Source organism: Elephas maximus, chromosome 17, assembly GCF_024166365.1.
Source record: "Elephas maximus indicus isolate mEleMax1 chromosome 17, mEleMax1 primary haplotype, whole genome shotgun sequence".
Classification (NCBI taxonomy): Eukaryota; Metazoa; Chordata; class Mammalia; order Proboscidea; family Elephantidae; genus Elephas; species Elephas maximus.
Window position 1 is genome coordinate 12,802,294 of NC_064835.1, and position 23,408 is coordinate 12,825,701.

The 23,408-nt window shown below is 53.0% G+C and overlaps 1 protein-coding gene across 1 annotated transcript; it reads left to right on the top strand.

Annotated features, from left to right (window-relative positions):
* Positions 1 to 3,670: 3,670 nt before the first annotated feature.
* OAF (out at first homolog) lies at positions 3,671 to 22,868 on the top strand. Its single transcript, XM_049857180.1, has 4 exons — positions 3,671 to 4,437; positions 17,136 to 17,270; positions 18,332 to 18,512; positions 19,970 to 22,868. The coding sequence occupies exons 1-4, from the start codon at positions 3,901 to 3,903 to the stop codon at positions 20,233 to 20,235; spliced, it is 1,119 nt and encodes a 372-aa protein (XP_049713137.1). The 5' UTR covers positions 3,671 to 3,900; the 3' UTR covers positions 20,236 to 22,868.
* Positions 22,869 to 23,408: the final 540 nt, after the last annotated feature.

Sequence of the window (23,408 nt, forward strand, 5' to 3'; positions counted from 1 at the left end):
CTATACTGTGTGCCAAACATGTGTGAAGTGTTTTATGCACAATATTTCATGTAATTCTCAAAGCAACCCAGTGAGGTAAGCATTTCTGTGCCCATTTTACAGATGAGGAAACAGGTTCACTGAAACACAGAGCTCATGAGTGGCTGAGCTCCAGAATTGAGACGCAGATGCCCGTACTTTAAACCACTACGGAAACTGCTTTCCTGGGGCTAGAGATCAGAGGAAAGGAAGTTGGTTTATGGTGTGGCAGAGGGCTTGAGATTAGACATAAAGAACTGTCTGACAATGAGGGCTGTTTGGTGGTAGTCAGGGTAATTAGGCTTGTTAGAGCTCTTCCTCTCAGGGCCTTTACATCTAAGATGAATGGACCTTCTATGCCTGGATGGTTGAAGGGAAGCGCTCTCTGTTCCCAGCACGCGGCTGCTCTGTTTGAAATAACTGACAGCCTCACTGGGCATACAAGATTACCACACAAAAAACCGTTAGATGACAGAAGATAGCACAGGAAGTGTGCCCAACTGGGGCTGGAAGAAAGCAAGGGCTAGAGGTAGGCAGATGCTACTGTGGTTAACAGCAAGGACTTTTTGATACATGCTACAACATTGATGAACCTTGAAGACATTATGTTGAGTGAAATAAGTTGAGCCAAAGGACAACTATTGTATGACCTCACTTATATGAAATATCTAGAATAGGCATATGCGTAGAGACTTAAGTTTATTAGTGGTTACCAGTAGTTAGGGGGAGGAGAAAGGGGGGTTATAGTTGAAGGGGTACTGAGTTTCTGTTTAGGGTGAGAAGACCTTTGGGAAATGTATAGTGGTGATGGTGGTACGATATGGTGAACGTAATTAATGTCACTGAATTGCACACTTAAAAATGGTTAAAATGGCAAACATTTGACCACAATAAAATTAATTAAAAAAAAAATTCTCTTTTAAAGCAAGGGCTTTGTGGTCAGGCAGACTTGTGATTGAGTCCTCTCGGGATCTGTTACTTGCGTGACCGTGGGTACATTACTTGACCTCTCCAAGCCTTGGATTCCTAGTCAGTAAAAGGAGGATAAGAATAGAACCTAACTTCGGAGGGTTGCCATGAGGAGTAAATAAGGTGATACACATAAAATGCTTGGCACAGAACCTGGACGCAGTAAGACTACAATGAATGGTAGCTGCTCTTATAATAATTACTCTTGTTGGAATCTAGAGGTGGAAGAGAGCAACGTAGAATAAAGCCGTGGGCAGGTAGCTGAGAAAGCCTTTCTGGGAAAGTTGTGTTTCGTCCTGGGTCTTGAAGAGCTGGTCAAGTTAGACCAAAAGGAAGGAATGGGGATAGAGATAGGGTTTATGTAAGGAAGTGAGATTTGAAATTCTGTATTTCAGGAGAAATCTCTGGTTTGATCTATGGTTGAAGTAAATAAGGAAGTTGATTAAGGGGAGGAGGTGGGGAAAATGATGAGGTCTTCCATCCTAGTTTTCAAAGCCCCCATTCGAATAGAGACAAAGAAGCATCAGAGACAGGAGCCCCAGCTGAGCCCGTCCTAAAAGAAATCAGACATGGAGGGCTTCTTTGCCTGCTTTGACTGGGATCTTGTGGGGTGGAGGGAAAGGGGCCTGGGAACCTGGCTGAGGGCAGAGCTGGTAACGGATGGGGAGTGGGGAAGTGAGGACATCTGGGCGAGGCCCTGGCTGACTGTGTAGGCTGACTCACTGGGAAGACCTAGCCTTAAGGTTGGATTGAGGCCAGTTTTGAGACCCTGGGCATCTCTATTCTTCAGTCCTGCCAGCTCAGGGTGGGAGTCCCCAGGGGAGCAGTCCATGTGCTAACTGAATGATTTTTTGGTGGCCTGTCTTCTCTCCTTAATGTGAAGATACACTCCTTAGGGGGCCAGGATAGTTTCCCAGGACAGGTGCATGCTGTTTGTTACGGCTCTTCTGTGTTTAACACTCTGTCAGTACCGACTATCAACTCTACATCAGGCGTTGCCTGGGCCCTTGTTAAGAATGCTGATTCTTAGTTCTTTTCCCTAGAGAGTCTGAGTCAATAGAGTCAGGGACCCAGGAATCTGCATTTTTAGCAACCACTCAGGGGATTCTTTTGGTAAAGCAAACTTGGAAAACACTGGATTAGATAATCTCTTAAATCCATTTTCAGTCCTAAATGTAGGCAGCAGAGTGTAGTAGCAAAGGCCCTGAATGGCCAGTAAGGAGCCAGGTTCTAGGCCTCACCCCACAGTTCACTGGCATCTGGCTCTGTCATTGGTGGGTACCAGTTCTCACCTTTGGTCCTGCTGACAACCCAGAAGGGAAGGAGGCTATAAAGCAGAAGGGAGTTTTCACCCTTCTGTGATCACCCTTCTGAACATGTTATCAGGAGGGATCAGTCCCTGGAGAAGGGCATCATGCTTGGTAAAGTAGTAGATCAGTTAAAGAGAGGAAGACCCTCAACAAGATGGACTGACACAGTGGCTGCAACAACGGGCTCAAAACATGGAAATGATTGTGAGGATGGCACAGGACCGGGTAGTGTTTTGTTTTGTTGTACATAGGGTCGCTCTGAGTCAGAACCGACTTGGTGGCACCTAACAACAAAAACAGTGATCGAGGTTTCTGAAAGAATAGGTGACATGGGACAAATGGAAGTGATAACAGACCTGAGAAACCAAACCGTAGGACCTGAGCATCCCTCTGGGCCTTTCTCTTCCAGGGGATTGGCAGGACGGTGTGGGTCTCAGCAGCCTTCATTATAGACACAGGAAGAATTTAAAAAACGAATCTCAAAGAATTTCAAAAAGGTCCTCGAAGCACCTAGCTAACTATAGAAGGATGCAGGAAGCGAGCGCTGCTTGCCGGCACCCAGTTCACCGTTGGAGGGCTTGGCAGGGCCCATACATTTTCTTGGGGCTTGAGGGAGAGAACCTGATGGTAACCTGACGGTAGCGCTTTTTTCTTCAGGGAGTGAGGTTGGAGTACCGGTGTCCTGAATTCCTCAAAATTCTCTCATGTAGTCTGGGATCTTCACGTTTGCCTGGATTTGCGCAGCCTATTTATTGTTGAGTGGCCTAGTGGTTAAGTGCTACGGCCGCTAAACAAGAGGTCGGCAGTTCAAATCCGCCAGGCTCTCCTTGGAAACTATTAGGCAGTTGTACTCTGCCCTATAGGGTCGCTCTGAGTCGGAATCGACTCGATGGCAGTGGGTTATTTTGCTTATTGCTGAGTTGGAATCTACTCGATGAAGGGGTTTGGTCTTTTTTTTTTTTTTATTACTGGCAGAGGTAATGGGGGTCTGGGGAGGGAAAGGCTGAGGGAGGACGGTGAATACAGAAAGAGAGGAAGGCCGGACAGAAATGGGAAGATGCACTGGGTCTCTCAAAATGTGGGAACTTCGAGGGCTAGGTCCAGAGAAGTGGCCTAATTTAGCAAGACCTCTAAAGCGGATCAAGACCACGGCGCCTCTCTCCCAACCTAAGATGATAAATAGGGCAGAGTGCGATGGGAGATCTGTCCTTGCAGAAGCTTTGTGGAAATTCGCTGTCTCAGGGAAACTCAGAGACCCAACCAAATCCCTAAAAAACTAAGCCCGATTATTTCATCCACGTGGCACAAGAACGAGCCAAAAAAAAGAGGTGGAGGGAGAGGCACCCGTCCCGCCTCTGTTGGGATGAAAGGATGTGCCCAGAGAGCAAAGTCCTGACACAGCGGCCGGGGCGCGGCCGGCAGGGAGTCCCATGGAGAAAGCACTGTTACCGCAAAGACGCTTTGCGGGGGCCCTTGGCCCGCCCGCGCCGCCGCCGTAATCGGGGCGCCGCTGGCCCTTTAAGGGCGGAGAGGCGCGCTGTCTCTTTAAGGCAGGTCCTGGCGGTTTCTGTTTTCTGAAGGAAGTGACGGGGGGTGGGATTGAATGAAAAGTGCAAAACAGAGTCCCGGAGCGCCGGAGTCGGGGGCCGCGGAGCCGCGGAGCTGGGCTGGGGGGCGAGCGGGCCCTGCCCGGAGGGCGCGGCTGAGCGCGGCGCACGTGCGTCCGCGCCACGTCGCGGGGAGCCCCGCCGCCGAGCCCGCGGGGAAGCCGTCCCCGGCGACCCGAAGTAGCCACCAACTTGGGGCGAAGTTTGGCAGCGCCTCCCTTGGCCCCCACGTGGCGCGCCGGGGCCGCGGAGCGCGGCAGCGGCCCCCGGGGATGCGCCCTCCCGGCCGGCGCGGGCTCCCCACGGCGCCCCCGCTGCTCCTGCTGCTGCCGCTGCTAGTGCCGCTGCTGGGGGCGCCGCGCGCCGTGGACGCGGGGACGGGCTCGCCGGCCGAGCTGCGGGTGCGCGTGCGGCTGCCCGACGGCCAGGTGACCGAGGAGAGCCTGCAGGCGGACAGCGACGCCGACAGCGTCAGCCTCGAGCTGCGCAGGCCCGACGGTACCCTGGTCTCCTTCACCGCCGACTTTAAGAAGGTGAGGCACCCGCGGTCGCCGCCCGAGACTTCGGACGGGAGGACTAAGGCCCCGACGGGGGCCTCGCTGACCCCAGGTCGCGCTAGCTGCTTCCCCGCCTCTCTTCGCCCCCACTCCCCGGCGCCCAGACCACCGGCTTTTCATTTTTCCCACGAAACTAGTCTGCGCCCGTCTCCGACCACTTCAGCGTCCAGCCTTTCACGTCTTTACATGGGTGTCCTGCTTACTCCTTGACTCTTCCCTTACTTCTGTAGCTCACCCAGAGCCTTCCGGGTGCTGAATGTCCTTCGAAAGAGTTAATAACCGGACTCCCTTCTTGCATTCATTTCTGTGTGGTCTAGTGGGGAAAATCCTGGCCTAGTAATGCCTGGGTTTTTGCTGTTGCTCTGTGATCTCGGGCAAGTGTCTTTCCTTCTCTGGGCATTGTTTCCTGCCCGTATACAGAGCAGTAACGTGGCTCCCAGTCTTCCAGCTCTGGCAGCCCAGTCTAGGAACCATCTCTTCTCTCTGTTTCACTTTCCTGGCTGGGGAAGTGGGGTATCTGGGCAGAGCTGACTGTCCCTGGACCCTTCCAAGCTGAGGAGAGCTGCCTTTCCTCTTTGGCCTGGAAGATGAAGACTCTTGCAGGAGGAGGATCTCGGGAGAGGCACCTGGTGAGGTCCCCTGGCTCTGGGACAGGTACCACTCCTTACCTGCCTGAAAGGAGAGCTGGCTAACTGCCATGTTGGGGCCCAGTTTGTGGGGAGGGGACAGAGGCCAGGTTCTCCTTAGGTGTGTGTGTGTTTATGTTGTGGAAGGTAACCCTGGTGTCTAAGGGGTGGAAGAAGAGTGGACTTCCTGGGGGTTTAGCAGGAAATGGGCCTGGAAGGGGGGTGAGTGACTAACAGTGATTTAGAAGCAGGACTACTGGAGGACAAGAATGTGGGTGAGGTTCTGAGAGTCTCCTGATCCCCACTTTCCTCACCCAGCCCCTCTCCTGATATAAAGCCTCCCTGTGAGGCTCTGAAGGTCCCTGAGTGGTGCAAATGCTTAACGCTTAATCCGCTCGACTGCTAACAGAAAGGGTGGTAGTTTGAGAACCAGGCACCTCAGAAGAAACCCCTGGCAATCTACTGCCAAAAAATCGACCACTGAAAACCCCGTGGAACTCCGTTCTTTTCTGACGCACATGGGTTCACCATGAGTTGTACTCTACTCATTGCCAAGTGGTTTCTTTGTGAGTATCTGTCTCTGGGGGAGCAGAGTGGTGAGACAGATTAGATAGCCAGGCAGCTGGGGAAGTCCAAGGCCTGTGGGACTGTTTCCTGAGCCATCTTTTTCTCCTCTCAGAGACTGGGAGCTTGAGGGGGAGGACATAGTTGGAGGAGTCAGCTAGGGCACCAGTGGCATTGGCATAGACAGCATGAGTGAAAGAGATCCAGTGGACAGTGAGGGTAGGCTGTGAGGCTCCACTGTTGATATGCACCAAGATGACTGAGCTGTCACTGATGTGGGACGTAGGTGGACTGGCTGGCGAGTTGTGGGTGATTGCACATGGGAAGGCTTGTGGCCCTTCCTTACTCAGTAGGCCCAAGCTCGGATCTCAGATTCAGGTAGGGGCAGATGAGCTTGTGTGTGGACAGAGGGAAGCTGACAGGGCCAGAAGACCCCCTGCTTCTCCACCTAAACTTCAGGGGAATTTTGTCAATTGTGTTCGTTTCCTGGAAAATCCAAATTAGAGGCTGGATCCCTCAGGAGGCAGTGATCTAATCTTCCTTTCTGACCATCCATCCAAGCCCTTTGCCCTTGAGAGTGAACCTCAGGCCAGACTATGAGTCTCAGACCTTCCTGCCCACTGACAATCATCCTGTTGCCTCATTGGAATCCTGGAGAGAGATTTTCCATCCTTGGCAGCAAGGTAAGGCTTAGGTTTTATAGCCCCTGGCTGCAGCAAGGAGTTCTTTATTGCTCTGCCCGGAAGGGAAAAGAGAGGGAGAGCCCAGGTGGCAGGGTGGTAGGAATGGGGGAGTGGGGTTAGGGTCGAGGGTGTGGTGGAGGGCTACTGCGCAGTTAGAGAATCCGTTTGGAGCTGATTCCAAGAGGCTGATTTTAATCCCCACAGTGGTTCAGACCTCCAGGTTTCTGAAGCCTGCTTTTCAGGTTAGCCTCTGACCCAGAAAGCTGGCATTTCACACCTGCCCCTGGCATCTCCAATTTCATCAACAAGGGAGGGAGTTAGGAGTGGAAGGTGCAGGAAGAACACCAGCTCTCCAAGGCCCCCTCCAACTCCAGGTTTCTCCGTTACCCTGGGGCATGGTGTTGGGGAATAGTCTATACCACCTCCTCCCCTACAATCCTCTGTCTACACTGATCATAGCAGTTTCTATACTTGCATTCTCTCTTCGGTGCCTGCTGAGTTCTCAGGGCCTCATGCCTCATAGTCTGGCAGATTTCCACAAGAAGGCTCTACGTAGAAGCAATGATTTTTCCTGTAGAAAAAAGACCTGGAAGTTATGTTTGGTTTCATGTACCTAACCCCTTTGGGATAGTTCAGGAAAAGTCCTTAGTCCACTTGAAAATGGTAATGCTGCTTGCATTTTACCACCTTTGGGAGAGATGGTCGGTCCATACTCTGAAATTAGACATACCTGGTTCACCACACATTAGCTGGTTAACCCTGAGCAAGCCACTTGATCTCTGCAAGCCTTCATTTTTTCATCTGTAAAATGGGGATAATGATAGGACCGATCCCATGGGTATTGTAAGAACTAAACGGGGTAATTCACATGAAGTACTTAATATATGTCAGTATTGTGTTCAGTGCTTAAAAACGCAAGCCATTAGCTTTTCTTACTGTGGCTCACATAGCATTTCAGCAAGGATCCTCCCTGCTTAGCTTGGACTCAAAGTCACACAGAAAAGTTGGCACTGAGCCAGGAGGAGCCTTGAGCCTTAACCTTCTTGAAGCTCCGAAATTGTTGGTCAGCCCCTCAGTTGGGAGTAGTCATCCTTCTGACAGTCTGCCCAGGCAGCCCCAGATCCCCTTGTGCTGAAAGAGTGGCACAGTTTGCTCTTGTTGGCAATTCAGACCCACCCAGTGGTGCCACAGAAGGGCCTGGCAATTTGCTACCATGAAAATTACAGCCAGGAAAACTCTATAGAGCAATTCTACTGCGTAACACATGAGGTCACCATGAGTCAGGATTGACTCGATGGCAAAGGGTTTGTTTTTTGGAGAAGGAATGAGGCCCTCTGGCTAGCTGATCTTAACTACCCAGCCTCTCTCTCCATCCCCTTCCACTCTCCCTGTTTGCCTCTGCCACAAGGCAGACCTCTAACACGGTCTGACTTTCCCCATACTGCCACACTAGTTCTCAAGCCAGTGGAGCCGTAACAGAAATCACTGTAGGACATCTAGCCTGGAGCCTAGGCGAGGGTTACAGGCTCCCCAGGTTAGCGTGGACTTGCTACTAAATGGTCTGCGTTCATTACTGGAAGCTCTGCTGCTGATCAGACAGGTGGAGTGTGGCTGTAAAAGAAACGGTAGAGCACAGTGCTGGCGCCCAAACTTTGCTGTACATTAGGATCTCCTCGGAGCTTTGAAAATTCCGAGTGCCTGGGCTGCCGTCCGTACCAGTTACATCACTGGGATGAACGTGGGAGCCAGGCACCAGGATTTTAAAGGCTCCTTGGTGAGTCCAGTGTGCAGCACAGTTTGGGAACTGATGTAGCCACTCAAGAGAAGGGGAGGAGACCTGGAGGAGGGATGGGGTGAAGGATGGTAGAGCCCAAACTCACGTATTTGAAACCTGCCATTCTCCCCACAGTAACCCTAATGTGTTTTAAGCGTGCATGCTTTAAGCCTAATTCTCCATGCCCTCAGTACAGGAGCTCTGATTCGTAATACACACCCTGTAAGCAGTGCTCTTCTTTATAATTCACATTCTCTATCTGTAATTGTATCTGTATGCGCGTAATCCTTAGGTGTATCAAGTAACAGCCATGTCACCATCCCTAGCCTCTAACCTGGCTTTTGGTTTGACAGACCTCTTGGTCTCCTGCCCTCCCCCACAAGCTGGTGTCCCTGTCCAAGCTCTCTTTCCCCTCTGTCACCCAGTCTGAATGTCCGAAGGCTGGGGAGGGGACGAGTGATGTTCCAGGCAGCCTGGTGTGAAGCTGACCTAATGGAGAGGGCAGGGCTGAAAGATACAAGGAATGGTGGGTGGGCTGGGAGGGGGAAAGAGGGAGATGTGGACTCCAAAACTGTAGAGGGAAGGAATGAAGAGGGCCAGCAGCTGGAGCCTGGGAGGGAATCACCCAGATAAGACGAGCCATATGGCGGTGGGGGTCAGGTCAGGGTCACTCTGAAGGGTTGAGGACCCAGGGAGACTGGAAACTTGAGCCCTGCCTGGGGCACCAGTGAGTGAATGGGATCTAGAGGGAGTGACAGCTCAGAGAGTGCCAGTGTCCTACCCTGGGGACTTCCAGTCTGGGGTGGGGAGGCATATAGGAAACAGCTGGGAGGTGTAGTCAGTGAAGATGTGGGATATGCAATTGGCCATATTGCTGCCTGAGGCTTTTGATTGCAAAGGCATATCACATCCCTTGGATTTCAGTCAGAAGAAGGTTTTAGGCCCCAGTCGCTCCTATCCTGCCTATATTAGGCGTCCCACCGTGCGGTGATTTGGCATGGAGGCTTGTGATGGATGGATGAGAACAGAGGACAGTAGAAGTGCTTTCAGGGAAGGCCAGGACCTTGCTGGAGTGCAGACCGTTTCCTCAGGGGAGTTTAGGAGAAGTCACCAGGAGACATGATCATGCTCACATCCACGGGGCCCACGGGGCACAGAAGAAGGGCCAGGAGCCCTGAATAGGGGACGGGAAAGGTAAGAAGGAGGCTAGAAAGAACCTCAGTGCCAAGGAATGAATCTATAGAGAAACTCTTCCCTGCACAGACTTGGGTTGGGAAAGAAAATACATAGGGAGAGCCCCTTCCCCCAAGCTCCTAACTGATGGTGTGGATTGGGAGTATTGACTGTTGGGTGGCTTTGTGCCTGAGACTTTTACCCTCCTCCCCACGGCCTCTGGAGAGACAGAACTCTTTTTAAAAAATTGTACAGATACTAAAGGCCATTTTTAAAAGACCTCATAGATACCACTGGGAATGCCCTGGTACGTTTTCTTAGCCCTTTACTAGCTGTGTGACTTGGCAAGCCATTTGACCTCCCTGAGCCCCACTCTCTTGGCCTACTCACCAGAACAATAGCAAGAGCCTTGAAGGCCTGTTGTGAGAAGTAAGAGGACTTTTGCAAAGCAGAGCGCCTGTCCCCTAGTTAGCACTCAGTAATGCCTTTTCCTCTTCCACCTCCCAACTGGAGGCCAGCGTAGGCATGTGACAAGTGAATTACCAGTGCCAGGCAGGGCCAGATTCAGACCCTCCACGCCAGGTCTCCCTCCTCGTGCTGGGAAGCATATTGTTCCAGGCGCATTTTTCTGCTCCAGGGACCAAAGCATCCTTAGGAGCTTCCATCCTTTAAGTTGGCAAGTGTTTAGCAGCTGCCCCTGGGGATTCAGATAAGGGGTAGGAGTAACTGAGCTGGGAGGCTGGGAATCTGGGTGAGAGGGAAGTATGGAGCTCCTACTTAGGAGCCCTGAGTCAGCGGGACACGGGGGCACAGTTGATCCACATAAAGCTTCACATTGTTCCCCAGGCCAGCCAGACAGTAGTGACCTTTGGGATTTGGCTGACAGAATGCTGGGGGCCCTGGGGGAGGGCTGGGGGTAGTCGGTAGGGGGCATGCTCCTGGCTGATGTACTAATGCCTCATAACAAGAAGCCTGTGTCCAGGGCCTAGCCCTAAGGTCTGCCAAAACAAAGTGAAGCACCAAACCAGTTGCCATCGAGTTGATTCCAACTCATTGTGACTCCATGTGTATCAGAGTAGAACTTTGCTCCATATGGTTTTCAGTGACTGGTTTTTCCAAAATAGAATGCCAGGCTTTCCTTCCAAAGCACCTCTGGGTGGGTTTGAACTGCCAGCTTTTTGGTTAATAGCCAAGTGCTTAACCATTTGTGCCCCTCATATCCTCCAAAAATCTCATAATAGGGGTGGTCTGAGCCCCTGGGCCCTGCTAGGAATGAGCTTGGCCTGGCTTTTGGTGGACTCTGCCCTATACTGTTTCTGCCGGAGGGACTGGGTGGTGGAGCAGCCAGGGTGCCTCTGTGTCCTCAGTGGGACAGCCACCCTGGGGTGAGGAAGGCATTGATTACTGGCCGGCTCTCCAGGCTGGCCCCTCCCCCTCCCCAGCCCAGTGAAGCTGGCCCCTTCTCTTGCCATAGAGCAGTCCCAGCCAGAAGCTGAGGAATAAATGTTTAGATTGGCTCAGGGTGGACCTCAGAATCACAGGCTCTGGTGTAATAGGAAGGAGACCAAGATGGCAGAGGAAACTCCAGGGGAGAGTGCAGGTTGTCCAGGAGCAAAGGGAGGACAGGAGGAATTAGGGGTGGGCGGCAAGCTGCCAGTTGTCCAGGAGCAAAGAGGGGACAGGAGGAATCAGGGATGGGGGCAAGCTGCTTCCTGAGGGCTCTGGAGAGAGGGCCTCCAGGGTGGGCTGTACAGCCCCTGTGGTGGGCTGGGAGAGGGGTGTTGAGGGAAGGAGCTCTGCCATCTGGCCTCCGTAATTTTGGATTACCCCTATTGTGGAAGGCTGGGCTGGCAGCAGCATCTGACACTGGAGCCTTGACACTCCCTGCCCCCAGAAGGGGCTTTCTGGATGAGAGGACTGAGGAAGGGCACATGGAAAGTGTGGTGGAAGCTAGGAGTTGGTGATGGGGAAGACACAGGGAGCAGGAGGGGGCAAAGGGCAGAGAGAGAGGAGGTTCCCTGGGCTGGAGCGGAGGTAAATGTGACTGTGAGAGGATGTGTGTGAAGCAGCATGGGGTCGAGAGGCGATTGGTGTGTGGTAGATGCTTCCAAAGAGGGGTGTGTGTGATGACTGAAGGAAGATGTGTGTAACGTTAAGTGGGAGGAAAGTTGTTCAGACTGTTAGTGAGAAAGGGTGTGTGTGGTGAGACAGAGCAAGAGATGCTGTGTATGTCTGGGGGAAGTCCAAACCCAAAAAACCCACCACTGTCAAGTGGATTCCGACTCATAGCGAAATCAGCGGGGGAGAAAGGGCGTGGGAGGCGTGTGTGCCAGAAGGAGAGAAGGTGTGTGAGAGTCTGGGAGAAGATACGTCTGTGAGGCTGTCTCTGAGAGATACTTCATGTGACTCTGAGAGAAAGAAGGTGAGGTAGAGGCCCTGTGGAGAGACCGAGGATTCGTGTGGTACAGTGAGGGAGGAAATGGGCATAGATGAGCAACTGTGTGTGAGGCAGAATGGGAACGTGCAACGGAGTGGCAGCGTGAGGGAGACGGGGTGTGAGACAGGGAACAACTGTGTGAAAGAGACGTTGAGAAACAGCAAGTATGTGTGGAAGATTACGGGCGTGTGGTCTGTGAATGAGGGCGAGCAGGTGTAAGCCTGTGTATGTCAGTTAGGATTAGACTTGGCTGTGAGTAACATAAAATCCCAAATACCACTGGCTTGAACAAAAGAAGTTTGTTTTCCTCTTTATAGTCTTATCTTAGTTTGGAAGTCTCAGGCCAGGGCTGGTGTGACAGCTTCACATCATCAGGGATCGAGGGGTGCCATCCGCAGCCCTGCTTCATCATGTTTAGCATGTGGTTTCCACTTCCTGGTCAAAGATGGCTGCTCAAGCCGCAGCTGCATACAGCCTGCAGGAAGGAGGAAGGGTCAAAGAAAGGCATGACCCTTCTCTGAAGGATAGGTCTACATATAGCCATTTGGTTATAATTTAGTTATGTGGCCACACCTCATTACAACAGAGACTGGGAAATATCTTTATTCCAGGTGTCAGTTAAAAATTGGGGTTTCTGTGACTAAGGGGGAAGGACAGAATGGATATTTGGGAGCCGCTGCCATTTTCTGTCCCGGCCTGTGAGAGTACAAGGGGGAGGGGATGGCGCAGGAAGTCTGCATTCCAAAGTGCAGAGGGCTGAGCCCCATGCTTTCTCCAGATCCGCTCTCTACTATCTTCTCAAGTGTTCACCCAGAGCCCCAGAACAGCTGGCCCAGAGCAGTCTTCTCTGTGAAATGCAGTGGATTGCATGGGAGCGAGTGGGCACAGAGAAGACAGGAAGATCTAGGCAAGCGCTAAGGTGGGAGCTTGGAAGAGCGTGAATATCACTGGACTGAGAGGAGACCTGAGATTCCAGTTTGGGCTCTGCAGCAGTGTGGCATGTGAAGGTCATTTTCCAACTAGATGACCCCTAAACCTTCTAGGAGACAAAATAGCAGCTGTAAGACTACCAACCTATAGGAACCAACTGTAGGGAAACCCAAGAAGGAAGAGTTTTCTTCTTGTTCAAGGTAACTGAGTTGATGGAGGCCACAGATAGTCACTGATTTACTCAGCTCATAATTGTCAAGCTCAGCTATGTGCCAGACATTGAGGATGCTACAGAAATGAGGTAGAGTCACTGCCTTTGAGCCTGGGGGCAAGTAGTCCTGAGCAGGCGTGGATCATGGAGGGCCTGGGTGACTTATTGCCCGGGCAGAAGATGCAGTATAAGGACAGGGGCCCTCTATTTAGGTGTTTAGATCAAAAGCACACTGGCCTGGCTGCAACCTCAATTTGAACCTGATCCCGACTCTAAACCATAGATCTGATCTGTTCATCTCACGCCCAGGCTCAGTAACTTCCAGTGATTATAAGATTAAGCTCAGACTCCTTAGCCCAGGAAGTCCCCTAGGTGGTACAGTTAATGTGCTCGGCTGCTAACCAAAAGGTTGAAGGTTCAGGTCCACCCAGAGGCCCCTCAGAAGAAAGGCCTGGCAGTCTACTTCTGAAAAATAAGCCATGGAAACCCTATGGAGCATAGTTCTACTCTGACACTTACGGAGTCTCCATGAATTGGAATTGACTCAACCACAGCCAGTATCCTAGAATCTACCTACTTCTTTTTCCCTTCTTAAAAGTATGGATAGCCGACTGTGGCAAACACTGTCTCCACGGCACATTCGCCACACCCTCTGTGTGGCCCATATTTTGACCTGGCATCTGGTGCTCTCCACTTCATCCTGGTGGCTTGCTCTGCTGGGCTAGAGGTTCCTGGGAGCTCATGGGAGAAGAAGCCTGATGAAAAAACCTCCGTCTTGGGAGTTCTAAACTGAGTCCTAAGCCTGAGGAGCCTGCCTCCAGCCCCCCTGCTATGTCCCCAGGCCAGAACCTCTGGGCTTTTCCCCAGCCAGCCATCTGCCTTGGGCTTTAGGCCACATCCGATGAATCAGCCCAGGGGTCTCCCAGCGAGGAGGAAGACTGCGAGCCAGGTTTCCATCTGGACTGGGTTTAGCATCTGGTCTGACGTTCCCTGAAGCAGGGAAACCTTTCCACCTTGCCCTTCCCTATGTGCTGGAGAGAAGGGGCACCTGGAACCTGAGTAGTGAGTTGGAGGTACAGGGAGTGGAAGGTAGGGGGACACTAGTCAGGATGATGGAGCTCTGTTACCAAATATTTAGATCCAGTGTCTAGGGCTGCCCTCTCCCTCCCAAGGGTCAGCAAATGGAATGTGGTTTTCTGGAGAAACAGGACTACGAAGACTTGAGGATTCAAGGTTTAAGAGTCCCCCAGAGGGCAGACAGCCATTCAGAAGGGTGTCCCTGCTTCTGGGAGACAGCTTGCTGTATCCTCGTCTCTTCACCGAGCCTCGATCAAGCATCTACTTGAATCAGATGCTGTTATTTGTCAGTCTCTCAGGGCCTGAGTTTAGCTGCCGCACTGCCCCAGGTGGGTCTGTGGAGGACCTCCAGGCTGCTGTGGGACAGGCACACCTGGGAGAGGGGCTAAGTTCTCATCCTGGCTCTGCCACTCACTAGCTATGTGGCCAAGGGCAAACCACACTCCGTCCCTGGACCTGAGCTTCAGTGTTGTTAGCTGGGCCTCAAGGGCATTGGCATACGACATTGTGGTTAAGAGAACGGAGGCTTTGGAGGCAGGCTGCTTGGTTTAAAATCCTGGCTACTTGCCTCTTAGTGCCCTTGACCTTGAGCAAGTTCCCCAAATCCAAACTCAGTAATAATAATAGCTTTTGTCTCCTGGAGTTGTAAAGATTTCAAATAGGATAACATCCTTTGTGACTCATAGTAACCGTGATTTGTCTTTTCCAGTTATCAACTTCTGTAAATCTTTGTCCTGCATAAAAAAACAGAAGGTGTGGAGAGAATCTTCTCTCTTGGTGAGAAATTCTCATTCCCTCTCCCCCCCGCCCCAGTCAAAGTGTTCCTATTTTGGTGGCATTTTGTTATTGTCATCGATATTATTTAGCGTAGAAGCAGGAAAAAAAAATGTTAATTTCTTCTACCCGCTGCCTGGTCTAAAAGTTCAGATACCTTCATACCAAGCAGTGTGAGTGGTCAGCAGCCCTCAGATGGCAGAGTAGTGCATGTAGCCTGCCTTACAGAAGAAGATGCTGCCCAGATAGGGTTCTTGGTCAAGGGCCAGAGCTGAAACGCCCAGGAGGTGGATGTTGGATCCTGCCTGCCTTAAGCCCGGAGGGGAGGGCTGGTATCAAGTCTCACCTGGCAGGGATTGAGCCCAGAGTGGACTAGTGCCTCCAGTCTCCCCTCAGCCAACCTGAGGAAATGAAAGATCAGATGGCCCCGTCTGGCAGGGGCAAGGAGATTCCAGCATCATTACCCAAGAATGGATTTCCTGTTGAGAGGAAGCTAGGCTTAACCCGAGCTCTGATTCACTGTCCTCACGAGTCTCTGGGATCACAGGAACTTCATGGAACCTTCTCACCAGCCAGGCCTCAGTCTCCCCTTCTGTCATATTGGTGGAAAATCTCCCTATACATACGTCCACCTCAGTGTTCCAGAGCTACATTAAAAGGAAGTAACACTACAAACTTCCTTACGGAGTTCAAGGACTACAGAAATAACACGGGGATTGATTGGATGACAGGCATCCATTTTTTTCAGATTATCTGCGATGTTTGCTGATCCCCTACAGTGATAGTCATCCCGGCTAGCAGCTGCTGAGCAGGCCTTTTGTGCGGTCTACATGAACTTTTCAGTCCTCACACATCCCCGCTGGGGAAAGGCTGTTGTCATCCCCATTTTACAAATGAGGAGCAAAGAGGTTGGGCAGTGTGCCTGGGGCACCAGCTAATGCACTGGGGAGTCAGGGAGGAATCATGAGCCCCTCCCTGCAGGTCCAGGGAGGAGGACTCAGACCCTGTACTCAGAGCCCCTCCACTCTGGCAGGCAGACAGTAAGCACTCAGTGAATGGGGCTTCTGCCATTTGGGGAGGCCGGGACACACACACTGAAAAATGAAGCTCAACACCAAAGAATCCAGCTGCTGTCAAGTCAATGCCAACTGTTGGAGAGCCATGTGTTACAGAGTAGAACTGCTCCTTAGGGTTTCCTTGGTTGTAATCTTTATGGAAGCAATCGCCAGGCCTTTCTTCCGTGATGCTGCTGGGTAGGTCCAAACCACCAGCCTTTAGGTTAGCAGCTGAACTGTTTGTACCACCCAGGGACCTATCCAACCCCTACACAGGGCTGGATCTTCTAAGTGCTGGTGCAGGGCCATAGGGGTTCCCAAGAGAGAGCAGTCTTTTAGGCCAGGTTCTCTAGGGCAAGTAGAGGTCTGGACAGAGTCAGACCACTTCCAACTGGGAAAGTAAGCCGAGACTCAGAGGTGGATGAGAACAGTGGGGGCCCTTTGGTGTGGTAGGGGTTTCGAGGATCATGCAGGTGGGCTGGTACACAGCCAGAGTGGGACAGGGTCCCATCCCATCCTGTGCCCCCTCTCCCTTCTCCCTCTGTCCCTTGCTCTCCAACCTTCCTGCCTCCCCATTCAGGTGGTGAGTCAGTTAACAGGAAGGAGCCCTTGGCCTTCTGGTAATAACATTAGTAACCCCGTGGGGAAACTGGAAGTTGGAGGGGAAGGGAAGAGTGAGCCATCTCAGCTCCCTCAGGCCAGGAGGCAGCAGCAGCTGGAGCCAGGCTGCCAGCTCCTGCCGTTACCACCACCACCTTGCCCCACCTCCATAATCCGGGAGCGGGCTTGGCAGGAAGCCTGGCTGATCAGAATCACTGCAAACAATTTGAGGAGCACCAATTTCCAGACCTCTCCCCAAAACCTACTCAATGAGAATCCTGGGGAGAGAAACTCCGGTGTCTGTACTTACATGGAGAGCAGCCTCCCCCGCCATGCCTGGCCACCTGGTTGTGGGACCTGTTCTTTAGGAGCCCTGACCCAGCCTAATCAGGCCGACACAGGGCTCCCCGGAGAGGAAGCACTGGCTATGAATGAACCAGGTGCAGAGAAGGGGCGCTGTTTGCCTGAGTGAAGCCCCGTATTCTTAAGTGGTTCTGTTTTTTTTTTTTTTAAGTGGTTCTGTTTTGACAAGCTTCCTAGCGATTCCCTGTGTGAATTTTCTAGAAGGTTTGGAACATTTGCGGTCTGTTCATTCTTTTCAGTCACAGGTTTAAATGGAAAAAGATAAAAATGCCTGGACCAGCCGGGGCGGTGGGGGGGTGTCTAGCGCGGGGAAAGTCCAGGCACATGTCACTAACCGAGCACTGGGTGAGCTGGTGGAGAGGGCCCGCCCTCTCCAGCTGGTCCCCCATTCTCCCCTTCCCCATCAGGATGTGAAGATCTTCCGGGCCCTGATCCTGGGGGAGCTGGAGAAGGGGCAGAGCCAGTTCCAGGCCCTCTGCTTTGTTACCCGGCTGCACCACAGTGAGATCATCCCCAGCGAGGCCATGGCCAAGCTTCGGCAGGTGAGTGCTCGCCCTGGCCCAGCCCTGTCCCCTGGGCCCCACCCCTGCACCCTGGCCCAGCCCTGCAGCCCTCCTGACCCCAAGCCATGGCCCCACCTCAACCTCAGTTTCTAATCAAACCCCTCATCCTCACCCTGTTCCTAGACCCGCTGTTGACCCTGGCCCACCTTAGCCTTCAGCTCTGGCACGCACTCTCACCCCGTAGTCCTGAACCTCCTAATTTGGCCCCTCGCGAAGCCTGAGCCCCTAGCCCCAGAGTTCATCTGCACTGAACTACCAGCTTCCAGATTTCTCAGTCCCCCGCCCCTCTCTGGTCTTAGTCCTTCTCCATTTATGATGGAGGTCAAAAACCTGGGCTCTGAAGCCAGATCCAGCTCCACCATTCATTGCCTGGTGACATTGCACAAGTTACCTTGTCTTTCACAGCCTCAGTTTTTTTACTGAGAAAGTGGGTTATAGTGGGAATTAAATGAGATAATGCATGTCAAGTGCTCAGTGTAGTGTTCAAGACCCTTAAATGTGCTGATCTATCCCAAACCAGGAGCCCTGTGCCCAGTCCCTTCCTGGACCTTGGGCCTCTCTTCAGCATCGAGTTCCCTAAATTATCTAGTAGGGTCTGCCTCATTAAGGGCAGGGACAAGGTTGGAGTCCTCTCTGGCCTTAATGAGGTTATTTCCCGCCCCTTCTGCCTGCCTGCGCCTCCCAGACAGACTCAGTCACCTGGATCTTCCCCAAAGGCCATTTAGGCAGTGCCCTGGGACTGAGCCCACTCCAACTCCACTTCTAGCAACATCCCAGAATTCTCAAGCCAGAGGTCAGCCCAGTGGTCAGCAGGTAGCTTGGGAACAGTCCATCGTAGGCAGAAACTGACTGTTTTCTGGGCACCAGTTTCTCTGCCAGTTAAGGTGTGAAGAAGCCTAGATGCCCCTTGACTGCCATGCTGCTGATGGCCCCAGGGCCATAAAGGGAGGCAGCCTCAGTTTCCTAACTCAGAGACCAGGGGAAGAATGGGAGGGGAGCATTCTGAGGCCAGGTGGGAGTGACCCCTCTCTTCTGCACAGAAAAACCCCCGGGCTGTGCGGCAGGCTGAGGAGGTGCGGGCCCTGGAGCACCTGCACATGGACATGGCCGTCAACTTCAGCCAGGGGAGCCTGCTGAGCCTGCACCTCCGTAACGTGTGTGCTGAGGCCGTGGACGCCATCTACACCCGCCAGGAGGACGTGCAGTTCTGGCTGGAGCACGGTTAGCTGGGTGCTGGGTGCTGCCCACTGCTGGGTCCTCCCCGGCTGGCCCGGGGATCCCATGCAGAGGAAATAGGAGCCAGGGGACAGCACAGCCGAGCCTCTGTCATTTGTTCAGGAAACATTTGTTGAGCACCTACAGAGGTGTATTGGTGCAGGAATCAGCCTCCTGGCGGGTAGATACGTGGTTATATATCGTGCAGCGACATGGGAGTAAGGGGAGGAACTGCTACGCCAGCCTGGGATTGGTCAGGGAAGACTTCCTGGAGAAAGTGATGTCTGTGTAGCTCTTATATTATGAGAGGACTCAGCCAGATGAAGGGGTGAGGACCCAGAACTCCAAGTCTCCTAGACTCTACTAGCCGTGTAGAGGGAGCATTCCAGGCGATTCCAACCTCACCTCTTCCCTTAGTGAGGACACAATGATGGGACTTTCTGCCATGGGAGGGGCACAGAGACATCCTTCCCACCCGCCTATCTCTGCTGCCACCTCTCAGTAGTCAGCTGTCCTTCCATCACACTTTTCCTGGGGCCAGCATCTCTCTCCTGAGATCCTGGGACCCTCCCCACTCTACACGGTGCCTGGCGTCCTGGCCTGTGCGGCTTCAGTGCAGGCCCAGGACTGTCCTCCGGTCTGCTCTGTATAGGGACAGGGAGATGTTGGCATTCCAGCTCCAGGTCCCTGGGCCTTCTGCCCAGCCAGGTGAGCGCAGAGCAATGCCTGCCCCTCCCAGGGTAGGGCTGGATTAAGAAGTGTCCAAACAGTGGGCTGCACCCAGACTAAGGTGCAAGCCTGAGACTGTCCCAGCAGCGGACGGTCCCTCCCATGGTCACAGACGGAGCCAGCCAGGGCCAGGCCACTGCCATCTTCCACCTTCTCCTCACACCCCCAGCCCTGGCCTCCCTAACCACCCGCCCTGAGCATGCCGTGTTCCTGCTGTCCCTTCCCTGCCTGGCCCTACTCAGATACCATCACCTTTAAGAAGCTGTCTTCGATTCCTGCTTGCACTCCCCACCTAAAGCTTTGTTGCACATCTATTTCAGCATACGCCAGCACAGAGATATTTTTTAAGTACAGGGCCTGGCAGAGGAGAGGCCTTGAAGCCAGACAGACCTGCGTTCTAGCTAGACTCGACTGCTTGCTGTGTGACCTCAGGCAGATGGTTTAACCTCTCTGGGCTGTAAGACTTAGCTGATAGCGGGGATGGGAAGAGCTATTATATGTAGAGTCCCTGGCACACAGAAGGGAGTCAGTAAATGAAGGTGATTTTCAGCCATCTGTTTCCCCCACTAGCCTAGTCTGGAGCTTAGTGTCCCGGGCTGACCTGTGCCTCCCCAGGTAGCCTGGGAGGGAGGGGGTGTCTTAGAGGTCTGTTGGATGACTGAAGATGCCATGCAGGGAATGGCCGATACTGGTCTTAGGGGACGCCTCCCTCTGACTTTGCCTCTCTTCCCCAGGTGTGGACAGCTCTGTGTTCGAGGCTCTGCCCAAGGCTTCAGAGCAGGCGGAGCTGCCGCGCTGTGGGCAGGTGGGGGACCGCGGGAAGCCCTGTGTCTGCCGCTACGGCCTGAGCCTGGCCTGGTATCCCTGCATGCTCAAGTACTGCCACAGCCGCGACCGGCCCGCGCCCTACAAATGCGGTATCCGCAGCTGCCAAAAGGGCTACAGCTTCGACTTCTACGTGCCCCAGAGGCAGCTGTGTCTCTGGGATGAGGACCCCTAGCCAGGCCCAGGAGATGGAGTGGGCCCCTAGGTGGCTGCTCAGAGCCTACTGCTTCTCCCCCAGACACTGAGGCCTTGTTTCCCTTCCCATCGTCCTCTTCCACACCACTAATCCCGGAGCCTCTGGTCCATCAGTCATGACTGTGAAAAGGGGAGTGGCATGGCAGGGGTTAACCCATGAAGGCTGCCCCACTCCCACCCCTAAGCCTTCCTTGGGGGCAGAGAGGGAGAAGGGGGTTTCGCAGGCATGCACCCCCCCTCCCTTTCATCTCCCCTGAAGTGTTCACTTCCAAGCAACCCAGATGTGATGGCCTATTGCTGTTACTTAACTCTAATGGCTTAGAGCCTGAAAGGAGCCTATGCCCTGCTATACACAACTCCTCTACCCCCCAGCACCCTTCTGGAAGGAGGGAGCCCCTCTGTACCTTTCTGCTCCCCAACAGTGAGGGGATCATCACACCCAGAGAGGGGCCTATTGGGGGCAGCTGTCACAGCCTGTATACCAGATTCAAAGCATTCTTCTCATTGCTGGCCTCTGAGGCTGCTGTGCGGCGGGGTGGAGACCGCCCACCCTGAGACAGACCACGTGTGCCTTTCCCCAGACCTGGACCTCGACGTTGCCACCAGAGCCAACGCCAGCTCTTTCCCCCCTAAACAGAAATATTTTTGTAGGGTTCTGGGGTGGGGAGGGGAGCATGAAGTGTGAGGAAAACTTGAATTCCAGATTTTTAATGCAAAGTATTTATCGTTTGTACCAGAAATAAAAGTTTAAGTTTTTACTTGATTGACAGCACTAGGCCAGAGGGAGCATTTCTGGCCAATGCTGCCACCTGGTGTCAGGAGAGGTGTTCCCTGTACTCCGAGCACCTCCACTTGCAACAGCTTCTAAAGCGCCTACTGTGTGCTCAGCCATTGGAGGGGGCGAGAGGGTGGGAGTGTCACCAGGGAATGGTGCAACAGAAGTTGCCCTGGAGAAGATGAGACGTTCATAGATGAAACCACAGCAAGCAAGTCAGTGATAAACAGCGTCAGGGCCAGAGATGAGGCTAAGACTGGAGAACCAGACTCCCAGGGTTCAAATCCCAGCCCTGCCACTTACTGTACCTCTCTGTGTGCCTCACTACAAAACACTTACTTGTGAGTGTTAAGCAACTTCATACATGTCCGTTGCCTAGCACGGAGGGCGCACTGTGTTAGCTGTTATTATTGGTAACTGTTAGTGAAGAGACCAGACATTTCCTCATCTCTAAACCTGAGGCAGCTAAGTCAGACATCTTGAGGCCTCTTCACTAGTCACCTGTCGGGATCAGGGACTGGAAGTGCTGGGCAGGTGCTAGAGGAGTCCTTGAAGGAGGGCTGTATATGCTGCCTGTGCTGGGCAAGGTCTCCTGGAGGAGACGTACCTGGGCTGAGGTTGCAGGGTGAGAAGAATTTGGCAAGTGGAGGGGACTGTGAGCACAGGGTGCAGGCAGGAGTGCTTCAGTCACTGGCAAAGTTCCATGAGTCCTGCCGGGGCCCAGCTCCTTAGGTGGGGGGAGACGAGGAGAGTTAAGGCCTTGGAGAGGGAAGGAGCTTGCAGGGCAGGCCCTTTGTTCAGCTCCCCAGCACCCCGAGAATAGGCTGCTGCTGCCTTTGAGCCCTGTGAAGGCCAGAGGGTTGTGGTGAGAGCCCGGCTTGTTGGCCATGATCAAGTTGGGGGGTCAGTGGGGACACACCTGTTTCAGGTGGGCAAGCTTTCTTTCTGAATCTGTTTCTAAGCACCAGCCTCAGCTCTGCCCGGGGCCGAGGGAGGGAGGTAGTCACTCGCCTGACTTTTCCCTCTTTCCCCTCCTGCCCAGCCCTGGGCCTCAGTCCTGAGCCCAAACAGCCCTAATTGCTGCTCCAGGTTGGGGGAGGATTACCTGGAGAAGGTGCTTCCCACCATATGCCTGTGTCTGTTGCTGGGGGTGAGAGCCCCACACCCATACATTTTCCTGACTGACTTCCAAATAACCAAAAATAATGCTTTAGTAAAGCTAATGTTCTCCAGACTGGGAGTGTTTTCCTGGGATAACTCACACGTCTAAGCCTGCCTGCCTCCTGCAGTGAGGGGGGCTCTGGACACCATCACTAGGGGCACTTTGGGCCCTTTCTTGCTCTTGGGGGATGGTGATGAGAATTCAGATTCCCTAAGACTTTGTGCTGACCTTGCACTCAGGCAAAGCGGATGCCTTCCCAGTAGCCATGTCTCAGGGGCCAAGGAAAAGTCCACCATTCCAAACAATACTTCCCAACGTCCGTCTGTCACAGTGCCCCAAACTCCACCAGTATGGTCACTTCTTGGCAGAGCTTCTCGCATTTCCGTGTGCATCAGAATCACGGGCACTTGTTAAAATGGACATAGGTGGTCAGCTGTCGGAGAAACACTGTGATGAGCCTTTACTAGCCCCAGGAGGCCTTTGTGGACGTGTGCAAACGTTTGGGAGAGGTAATATAGTTAGAATCGTTCCTCATTTCCGTGTAGCACTTTACGATTTACAAAGTGCCTTCAAATAAATTAGTTCATTGGCTCCTTGTAGCGATTCTGTGGCATCGGTGTGGCTCACCTATAAAACGATGTGACTTGCCCAAGGCTAGACAGTTAAAACAGCTGGGATCTGACCCCGATTTTTCACACCATGCACTCCTACTAGCCCCAACAGGCATATCAGATTGGCCTGCTGGAGCCTCAGAGAGCACAGCTCCCCCTAGTAGATGGGCGGAGGCTTGGATGGGACAAGAGAAGAAGGCAATGGGGATCTCTGACGACTGGGGCCAGTGTGTAGTAGCAATCACTAAATACATGGGGCGGGGGAAGTGCCCTAAGCTCCCCTGGGAACAGTGTTGGTGGGAACATGTTCCTGATTGGTCCCATTTACCAAGGTAAGCAAAGCACTCTCAAGCAGAAGATCAGAAGCCCAGACCTCACTGGTGCCTCCTCAAGCCAGAAAGGGTAAGAGGGCTGAGAACCCTTGGCAGCCTTAACCCTGGCTTGGGCTGGCCCTTGATCTGGACTTGCCCTGGGTTTTCTTCAGGCTCTTCTCCCTGCAGTCCTGTAGGCCAAGAGAAGTATTGGGGTGGGTGGAGGGGAAGTTGGGGCCTCACATTTGGGGGACCCCTGCCTCAGAGTCGTCATGGGGCCTGGGTATGGTGGGT

Coding starts and splice junctions, on each gene's coding strand:
- OAF (XM_049857180.1), top strand. CDS start 3,901: ATGAAAAGTGCAAAACAGAGTCCCGGAGCGCCGGAGTCGGGGGCCGCG. Junction 17,271..18,331: donor CCATGGCCAAGCTTCGGCAG/GTGAGTGCTCGC, acceptor TCTTCTGCACAG/AAAAACCCCCGGGCTGTGCG. Junction 18,513..19,969: donor GCAGTTCTGGCTGGAGCACG/GTTAGCTGGGTG, acceptor TCTCTTCCCCAG/GTGTGGACAGCTCTGTGTTC.